This window comes from Mytilus trossulus, unplaced genomic scaffold (assembly GCF_036588685.1).
Source record: "Mytilus trossulus isolate FHL-02 unplaced genomic scaffold, PNRI_Mtr1.1.1.hap1 h1tg000234l__unscaffolded, whole genome shotgun sequence".
In the NCBI taxonomy this organism is placed as follows: Eukaryota; Metazoa; Mollusca; class Bivalvia; order Mytilida; family Mytilidae; genus Mytilus; species Mytilus trossulus.
Window position 1 is genome coordinate 3,693,955 of NW_026963315.1, and position 11,243 is coordinate 3,705,197.

Genomic DNA, 11,243 nt, shown 5'->3' on the forward strand with positions numbered 1-11,243 from the left:
ACAATAAAACTATTGTTTCTTTCATTTATGTGAGTAAAAACTAGAAAGAAAAAAGAAAACAAAGCACAAATAAATATACAGTTCAAAAAATCATCGAAACTTTGTATTTCTTCTGTGTACAGAGGTCTCTGGAATAAATATAACAGTCTTTGTCGTATATTCATGAATTGAGATTTGTGAGGAGGATTTGAAATCTGACTGTGTTTACAAAACATGAGTTTATGTAGAATAAACAGACAAGGAATGACATTGATTAAAAAATTAAACATTCTATGTTTCAAAGTTTTTAAATTTGATTTCGATTTTTTTTTAATCTTTTCACGAAATATACTAAAATAAGCAGTCACGGAAATGATTGAGATGTTCACCTCATATAATGATTGTACTGAATTATATTGAATTACGTAGAGAGTAGACATGGTATCGAGGGACAGTTGAATATCTACAAATAATTTTACTATCTTTATTTGTCCTACTGATCTTTTCCACACTGCGTAAGTGTAAATTTATAGGTAAAATCAATAAGCATCATGCATGTCATGTGTGCATAGATAGTGAAGTTTAAAGGTATGAAGATGATAAAGATGCACAACAACTAAAAAATGTACGATGTTACATTAAGGTAAGAAAGGAATTTTTTTTTCTCAGTTCTATAATAAATCATATCTGTTTTTCAAAAGTTTACATCAAATCGTATTTTCAAAACCTTCCTGCCAGCAAATACAATATTACACGCAAAATCACACCCACAAACAAAACAGGATCAAAAGTTTGAAGGTGTTTAAAATAAGAAATCACTGTTCATTCATCATGTAAAGTTCATATCAGTAAAGAACTATAAGAGTGGTTTTATATTGGAACCTTAAGTAACTCTGAGATTCACGGTAAGCATAATAAGGGTATGAATTCCTTGGCAAGACAATAACGCGGACATTTTTACTGAACGTAAGTTATACATTTTTTGTATTTGTGTTTTGTAGAAATATATACGTGTAGGCGTTAATGATTCGGTTGTTGACTGATTAAGACAGCGTATTAATTTAAAAGATACAATATCTAATTTTCTGCACTACCTTCGTTCTTTTTTTTTTCATTTTGTTCAAGAATATTATGTACTTAGGTAAAGGTCACACTCATACGATATATTATCGTTTAGAGGATACCGCTATAAACAACCACTTTGAATAGTAGCGGGACATTTAAAGACGTATCGTCTCCGTATCTGATACGTTGACGTATCTGGACGTATCTATGCCTATGTTTAACAGATTTTTGTGTGCGTGTTTAATACAAACATTGTTGTGACGTCATTCTATTGTTTTTCCTGTTCTTTATTTCAGTGATGGGACTATCATTTACCTGTAAGAAACCATTATGTCACCTTTAGCTGCCCAATATTTTTAAGAATATCCCTCTTCTTTCTTAAAAATATTGGACAGCGAAAGGTAGCATAACTGATTCTTACAGGTAAATGATAGTTCAATGACTGAAATAAAAAAAACTATTAATTACCCTAATTGTTTTCATCATGTAAAGAAAAATACAACCAAAGAACAAATGTCAATAAAGGAAAAACATTTTTTTAAAGTCAACTTCCAATACAATAATTTTGTCACTCATCAAAACGGTTTCTTGAGGCAAACAATCACTTTCAAATGGATTTTTAACACTACCATTACTTATGTCACAGACATTTTTTCTCATGTTTAGGGGTTGTCTCTTTTCGCACTAATTCAATTAGTTAATTATGCTCGTTGTAAGTCTTATTGTTGTTGCCAGTCTTATTTTTGTTGCCAGTCTTGTTTTTGTTGCCTTTAGGAATTTATTTTTTCAACAGTGAGATTTATCCTCGTCCGTCTTTGGGTAATCAGAGTCGACCTCTGCTGATGCTCTTATTCTTCATAATATTATTTTCAACTACAATTAAAATGAAAAAAACAGTTAAGTAATGCTTCGAAAATTTGATCGATCATGCCACAATACAAGGGACTCGAACAACCTAAACTTTACCCTACACAGTGCGAATCTAGAACTTCGCTTATGAACGACGATGAATATGGGAAGCAGAATAAAGGAAGACAAAAAGGGGGAGGGGTATTCAGGTGGTACCGTTTTGGGTAAACAATTAAAGTCTCTTTATAATTCCAACAAAAGATATAACTGCAAAAACTCTAATTTTCAAGATCTAGGCCAGCATATCAACTTGTCAAATGGACTGGAGTCACAGATTTTAAGGATTTTATTTGAACGGTAAAATTAATTTGTCAACAACTTCACAGATTTCTCAACAATAACGAAGAGTATTCAGAATATTTTGTTCATTATCAGAGAGAGTTGCTACCGTTGCTAACGTCGTCGGGTTGTTAGTGGCGATAGATTTTTCTCCATTGTTCTTTCAGCGTTCAGTTGAAAACAATAATTTTATGTATATGTATTTTAAATAATAATGTCGGACTACAAAAAAGTCGATACCAAAACTATCTCTAGACTGAACTCTGTACTTGCTGTCGTAGTAGATCTCCAGACACAATGCGGACAGCCTTAGTGCGAAGTTACTAGGATATCACAAATTAGATTTAATGATAACTCGAATTGAATGCGTAGAACAGAAGTGCGAAATTGTGTTGAACCGGAATAAAATGATCGAAGAAAAAGGGGAACATATGGATGCGGTTGTGCATAAAATTGTAGATCGATGCATAGAAAATATGTCTAATATTTCATTGTTAGAAGAAGCAAAAAATGATGAAGAAAACACATTCGATTTAAAATGCGTCAATGAGCGATTGACAAATATTGATAGCGATGTCGAAGAGTTACAATAGAGATCGATGACTAACAATATCATTATATCCGGAATAAAACAGGAGGCAAATGAGGATACAGAGATCACTGTAAGGGATTTTATCCACAAAAAACTTAGAATCGGTAAAAATATCGATTTCGTTTCTGTACATCGTTTTGGAAACAAAGACAAATTCTTCAGAGAATAATGACTAAACTTGTATCGTTGAAAGATAAACATTCAGTTATGAGAAACTGTCACAAATTAACAGGGACAAATATTTCTGTCAGAGCACAAAATTGAAAAGAAGAGGAAATACCTTTAATCTGTGCTCAAGCAGGCAAAGAAAGACCGAAAGAAAGCTGTATTGATAAGAGACAAACTTTTCATAGAAGGGAAATTATACGAACCAAACGATGGCAGAGAGCCTAACCTAAACACACGGATAACAAAGAAACGCAGAACAGAAACACTCAAAATCTTGAAGCAGATAGTTTATGTGATAAAAGTCCTATCATTAATAACCCGACCCAGTGATTTTACCCATGGAATAATCCGATACCAACACAACGGAAAATTATAAAGCGGAACAGAATTCATTCTAACGAACCTGATTCGAAAAGCTTGACCAATGTAAAATCAATGCGAAGTGCATGACCTCTAGTAATACTCTATCTTGAAATTTTTATTCTACGCTATTACTATCCTGAACTTATTTCACAAATACTGAAAACCTCTTTTTCATCCGTAGTGATAAAACGGTTGCGTAATTTTTTATTTGTCATATTTGTAGACCAATTTATTATTTTGTATACTACATATATTATGTTGCTCTTGTTGCACACAATGTGTGCCTGAGTGTATTAATAAAACTTGTCTTGTCTTGTCTAGTCTTGTCTTGATTGCATATTGTTATCTCTTCGTTTGTTCATATTATTTAAGTATTTGAAATAAAATTAACTTCGGTGCACTCGATATGGTGCATCAAGAACCTGTCTTCATATGCTATTCTCTTTTTTCTAATTTACCATGTATAGAATAAAACCTGAGAAGTAACAAGAAACTAATAGGGGAGGACTACATTTTAAAATATAATATATATAAAACTTGCCATTATTAGCTGTTTTGATTATATCCTCTTTGTAAGCCACACTGAAATAATGTATCTGAAGTGATTCTGAATACACATTTGATACTTATCCAAAGTTTGAAACAACACAATCACTAATAACGACAGCTCTTTATTTATTTTTGCATAAAGAATATACTTTCATCACTTTATCCATTTTGAAACACAAAACACATGTAAAGGTATTCACGGAAACAATGACTATGAGCGGAAACTATGAGTATTCCTTTCGCACGCAAAAATCATGAAACGCATACCCTGTGTCTTATGCTTTATATAGCAATACATGTTGATTACCTCTAGCTGTACTTACTTTTTTCTCTATTTTTTTAAGTTGAGGTACTGTTCAAAGGGGCCAACATGTAGGATATATTTTAATGAAATATAGATTAATAGGTAGTTCCTTTTTTGATACTAACTATATCACGTGGAACATCTAGACGAGCCCGTAAGGGCGATTTAAGATATTCCACATGATATAGTCAGTATCAAAAACGAAACTACCTATTATTCTGTTTATCGGTTATTATGACGTCACACAATGTATTGCCTATTTTTTTCAGTGATATAGCCAGTACGTTGATACTAGAAAATACTAGGCAGTAAGATGAAATGGAAAATATACGAATTACCGATAAAGGAAGTTTATTCACAAAAAATAATATTATCGGTTTATATCCCTTCCATAATAATCGAGAAAAGGGAAAAGATGAGGGAAAATATGGAAAGGGCGATGGAAATTGTTGGTCTCTTTCATTTTTAATATTTTCAATTGATTTTTTTTTATAATGCTGTATTATTAAATTGATGTATTATGTATGTTTATATACATGCTTCTTGTATGTCAAAATTCTGACTTAATTACATTTATCGCTTTGAAAGTATATATTATTGTTGTATTCACATTGAATGATTGAAAATAAGTTTGAATATTAAAATATATTACCCAACAAAAAGTACACCTACATGTATTTCCTAAACTTAAGTTTGATTTTAGTTTTAATGCAACTCTGTAAGTGTACGAGTCAGATATTAGTTCTTGAAAAGATGTTTGAATGTCTGTTCACCAATTCTCGTAGTTGACCTTCTAGTTAGAGATACTTTTTAAAGTTGCTTTTCTCAGGAGGATCATTAATAGCCATAAACAACGGAAATATCGAGTTTGTTTTAGCCCAACGAATTAAGATTTAAAGTTTTTCAAATCTTTTAATTGCATTTTTTTTTAAATTGTGATTAATTTGAATACCTTTTATATCTGAACTATAGCACTTAAAATTTGTTAAAACGCAAATATTCTTATTTTAACATATATTTTTTTACGTAGACGAAAGTCAATTTTGCCATGCATGGAACCCGTCAAGGATTCATAAAGGGAAGTGATGTTTTTTTTAAACTGTGTCATAACAGAATCGTTGTTAGGCAATTGGACTGTTAGTTTATCGGTTTCTCTATTTTACTTTTAGTGGATTCAAAAGTTCTTTCTCCTTAAACATTGATATTTCAAACATCGGCGTAATGACAAAAGTGCAACTGAGTTTCATTTATTTTTGGTGTCTTATTTTTTTAAGGTTAACGGATAAAAAAAGTATAGCTTTTTTTGTATATTGATCCGCACCAATGGCTGATAGCAAATCGTCATTCAATAGTTATTACCATTCTCGTAAATATCAAAACAAAAGCCGATACTTTTGTTTACTATTGTAGAAAATGTTGCGATAGAATTCATAGAAATGCACGTAAAAAAGAAAGATTTTTTTTCACGTAAACTCTCAAGATTTTGTCAAATTCAATTAAAATGATGAACGACACAAATATTTTTAAAGTTCAAGTGAAATTTACCTAAATTTGTTCATTTATAAACTCATTTGAGGTGAATTTCAGGTTAAGTTTTTCACTTAACTTTTAAGTGAGATTTATGGGAAATCCACTTGAGTAAACGTTGCTGTGCAGGATCCGTATTTTTGTCTTGTTAAAGTAAACATGATAATGTAAAGGAATGTTGGAAACCTAGTAGAGTTATACGAAAAAATGTATTGACTTTTATTGACGGAAAGTTCAACATTTATTTCGCTAACACAAAACGAAATAGCATATTTTTTTTCATTCATATTTTTATTTCAGGTTAAAAGTGGATTGCAGATGAACAAATGTTGCACTTACAAGGGATTCTATTCAAAATCAACTAAGACAATCTATTATAGAAATGGCCACCAAAGAATGTGCATTATTTTGCGTCATTTGTCAATGCAAGGACATTAATAAATCAGCGCAAGAATACTGTCCACAATGTGAAGAGGCTCTTTGTGGTGACTGCAGAGACAACCATAAAATATAAAGATTATCAAAATCACATCAGACAATCTCTATAGACAAATATAACAAATTACCATCAGTTATCAAGAAAATTAACCATAACTGTGAGGAGCACGGCTTTGTCCTTGAATTCTTTTGTAAATCCCATAACTTTCCTTGTTGTAAACGTTGCGTGATATTAGGGCATAAGGAATGCAAGGACATTATTTTCATAGAGGATTTTTTAACACCTTCTTCAAGACATCAGTCAGCAGCTTTGGATAACATTGTAAAAATTGTTAAAGATCTGGAAGGCAATATTTCGACCGCTTTAAAGGACAGACATCGAAATTTGGCTGATTTACGTGAACAGAAGGAGGTGATTATAGAACGAATAAAAGAAAAGCGGAAAGAAATTAATAATATTTTTCAAAAATTAGAGGACGCAATACTAGAAAAATTATCTGCAACGGAGAATGAATACTGTCTGAAAATAGAAGAAATAATAGAAAAACTGAATGAGAGGAAGATGAAAGTAGACGAAATTAAAAAAGATGTCGAATCTATGAAAATGTTTGCATCCGATCTGCAAATATTCATGGGAACAAAGACATTCGAAGAAAATGTATCTACTAATGAACGTAACCTCCAAGGTTTGTATGACAATGGGAGCTTTGAAAACTTAAAAATTGTATGTATTTTAAATGAAAAACTAAACAGAATAATAAGCGAAATAAAGACATTTGGTGATATATATGTTAACAAATGTGAAAAGCATGCTTCTTTTTCATGGAACGGTGACAAATCATCACCAATTTTAAAACCTATGACGGGAGACAACTCGATTATTAACATAAACGTCAAGCTAGTACATAAGATTATTATAGATGGTCATAATATTAGTGGATGTGCCATTTCAGAAGCTGGAGACATGTTGTTTCAAAATTTGCAGCAGAATACTCTGCTTAGATTTGCACCTAATGGTGAATTCCATTCCAGTTCAAATATCAAAGGTGCAGGATTTCAGAGTGGTTATGACCTTGCAGTGGTCAATTCCAATACGATAGCTGTATCAAGTGGTGGATATCCCCCACACAAGATTTACTTAATTGACATAAATGGTGCAGAAACACGGCGTTTGTTTAATCTGGACGACTACTGTTACGGTTTAAGCTATCACAATGGATCGTTTATGTATTCTACTCTGGGAAAGGCATTATAGTATTCGACATGTCGCAGCAAGATTTTACTCACGTCCAGAAAAAAGTCAATACACCCATAAATGGATACCATACTTACGTTGCCTCAAACCAAAATGGCATATTTCATTCCAACTGTCATGATCATTCTGTCATATGTTACGATAAAAGTGGAAATATACCGATTCGTTGCTCAGAAAACCATACGGCATCACATTAGATTCTAATTCGAACAGTTACGTAGCTGGTTCTGATTCAAACAATATAGTTGTGATATCACCCGATGGAAAACATGCAAAAGAGCTAGTTGGAGCTAGTGACGGGATTTTAAATCCTCGTGCCATTTTCTTTCATAAAACAAAACACTTGCTTTTAGTAGCAAACTATAACAAGGGCGCCTTCGTGTATGATGTAAGATACAATAAACCTTCACTACTGGAATCACATTTTTGTTACCAAATTCAGAATTAGATAAAAGTCTTAGAGTCAATTTTCTATCGAACTTATAGCAGGCTATTTTCAGGCTTAAATGGTTTTAACAAGGGACTACTAGAGGACTATCTTACACCTTATACATAATAAATCTATTTAAATCTACAGGTATATCTGTTTCGTCAATAGTCATGTGTAAATATAAGTATAATGATAGTGTTAGTGTCAAGTATGGTCAGGTAACGAAAGTAGTCCAATGAACACCGTCGTTTTAACGTAGTTATTATACTATACATAAAAATATTTAATTTCGCGAACAAAAAATTCTTCATCGTTTTTCTATTTTGTATATACTAAAAACATTCCATTTTTCTATAATGTCGTTAAAATGTGCAAAACCTGCAGTTAAAATAGGTCACATGCCCCAAATAAACATTCCCTGATTGGTTGAACTACTGTGGCGTCGATATGGATGCAGATATTGCCTAATGCACCCAAACCGGTAGATCGAATCTACGGTACATCAAATAAAAACATCATTTTTTATTCCAACTTTCGGGATTATTCTGTAGTTTGTAACGATTTCAGTGGAGAAGTACAATTGACATATCCTGATTTATTACTCCAAAAACAATACGGCATCACCTTAGATTCATACTTCAACATTTATGTTCCTGGGTCTGATTCAAATAATGTCGCAGTGATATCTAAAGATGGAAAACGGGCCAAACAGCTCATTGAACCCAGTAATGGAATTCTAAATCCAAGTGCGGTATTTTTTTCATAAAACCAAAAACGTCCTTCTTGTTGCTAGCTATGATGGAGTTGCCTTTCCGTTGGCGTTTAATACAGTAAATATTTTGCTGATTGAAAACTAGCATATGTTTAATGCTTAATATCAAATGAATACACTAACACTATAAAGTGAAAAAAGTAAAATCACAAAAATACTGAACTCCGGGGAAAATTCAAAACGAAAAGTCCCCAATTAAATGGAAAAAGCAAATGATAAACCACATCAAACGAATTGACAACAACTGTCACATTTTGACTTGGTACAGACATTTTCAATCGTAGAAAATGGTGAATTAAAACTGGTTTTAAAGTGCTAAACCTCTCACTTGTAAGCCAGCCGCATGAAATTATATTATCTTGCAAATGGATTGTGAACAAAACAACCAGACACCATAGGTACAAATGTCACAAATAGTGGTACAAAAGCAACACGAACCCCACAAACACTTGGGGTGAACTCGGCTGCCCCGGAAGGATATGACGATCCTGCTCAAGACGCGGCGCATGTCGCGTTGCTCATGTTATTACGAAGCCGGTAAATAGTCTAATTCGGTAGGTCAAATTCGTGAATAGGGAAAGGCATTGCAGTGACGACATAAGGAACATATCCGATATCATCTGTGAAACGGATATTCCACAACGGTTTACCCACCCGTGATGGTGTCTGTAAAATTTACAAAGTGATGATTTCATTTTCACTATTTGGAACTATTGGTCTACAAAATTCACTATTGGGAAGATGAAATTATCGCTTTTATCGTAAAGTTTTGTTTAAACAGACACTCATATCAGGAATCTGATGTACAGTAGTTGTCGTTTGTTTATGTAATATATACGTGTTTCTCGTTTCTCGTTTTGTTTATATAGATTAGACCGTTGGTTTTCCCGTTTGAATGGTTTTACACTAGTAATTTTGGGGCCCTTTATAGCTTGTTGTTCGGTGTGAGCCAAGGCTCCGTGTTGAAGGCCGTACTTTAACCTATAATGGTTTAATTTTTAAATTGTTATTTGGATGGAGAGTTGTCTCATTGGCACTCACACCACATCTTCCTATATCTACTCATAGTCAATATCTGAATATAAGTCCTAATAAAATGGCAAAAATCAAAAGCTCAAACTCATCAAACGAATCGATAACTGTCATATTCCCGACTTGATACAGACATTTTCTGATGTAGAAAATGGTGGATTGAACCTAGTTTTATAGCATTTAAACTCACTTGTATTACAGTCGCATCAAATTTCATTATATTTACACGAATGCGTGAACAAAACAGACATAAAATTGTCAAAATAGGGGTTCAACAATAATCACCTTGTCACAATCTCATTTAAAACAAAAACAAACAAATATTTAACGTCAAAATGTAATCGTCACACAGGTAGATATACACAATGATTTTGTCGTTCAAAATATTTTCTAAATTATTATAGAACCATTACATAAAGGCGGGATGTTTAAAAGTACATAACCACGTCATATGTACCAAAGAAACCCCAAAAATCACACAAGACGTGACATTACATAGACATATCTACTTAGTATCGTCAAATAAAATAGTGCACTTTTCTTTCATTAATTTCATCATCAATAATTAAAATCAAATGGTGTAATAAAACCTTTTTTCTATTGTATGCCAAACGATATCGCGTGGGACAAGACATCCAATAAATGTCTGGTTTGTATTGAGTAAGGCTTAACAAGATTCTTTTCCATGGCTTTCATACATTGATTACAGAACACAAATCATTCAGTTGCATTGTAAACGTATATTTGTTCCACTTAACAGATGTTCCGCTAGAAACATGTGTCATTACATTTGTTTCTGTTGGAACAAATATTCTATGTCTATTTATTCAGTTAGGAAAATATACTGTTAAATTCATTCCATTGGAAATATTATTCCAGAAGACTTTCACCATTGGGAACTAAAATTATGAAGGAACTTATATTTCGCGACACCACCAGCATTCATGAATCTGAATTACTTACAACAGATTTCAACCAGTTTAAAGTTTGTGAGAGTAATCTGTCAAATTTACACGTATATCGATTTCGGAAAAAAACGTCTTAAACCTATTTGAGCAATGGTCAACCTTTGATTGTAAATAAGGGCTACATAGTCAACGGGCTACCTGACACAGAACAGGGCTAGTTGAATATAATGTTTACTAGCCCTGCGGGCTAGTGCCTACAAAATGTAGTGTCAACCCCTGGTCAATTGTGTATCCGCCAACTTATTTAAAACAAAAGTATTCCGATGAGCACGTGTAGATTAAGTGAAATTTAGTTTATGAAAATATTATAGGAATTAGTTCTTTTTAATTCATTTATACAAGACAAACAAATTGCAATACATGCATTCCACCTTTAAGTCTAAACATGAATCATGTCAGTGTTCAATATTTGGAGAAAAAAACATACATGAAATGAAAAATTGTTGCATGAATAATACATGATGACCCTTGGCACAAAATACAAACAATTCATTCTTTAAATCATATGTATGGTTTGTTATTTTTGCGACATCAACCTGAGTATATCAACGACCCAATTTATAACAAAATTATCAAGGAAAACCACACAAGACAGACATAAACCATCGAAACA

General features: G+C 32.5%; 1 protein-coding gene across 2 annotated transcripts; it reads left to right on the forward strand.

The window, feature by feature from the left end:
- Positions 1-530: 530 nt before the first annotated feature.
- Positions 531-7,574, forward strand: LOC134701312 (uncharacterized). 2 transcript variants are annotated; one of them, XM_063562447.1, is made up of 2 exons: positions 531-622; positions 6,036-7,574. In XM_063562447.1, exon 2 carries the CDS (start codon positions 6,736-6,738, stop codon positions 7,426-7,428), a length of 693 nt encoding a protein of 230 aa, XP_063418517.1. In that variant the 5' UTR covers positions 531-622; positions 6,036-6,735; the 3' UTR covers positions 7,429-7,574. The 2 variants fall into 2 exon arrangements, with proteins under 2 accessions (XP_063418517.1, XP_063418518.1); XM_063562448.1 differs by lacking the exon at positions 531-622 and adding an exon at positions 813-884.
- The last annotated feature ends 3,669 nt before the right edge of the window (positions 7,575-11,243 follow it).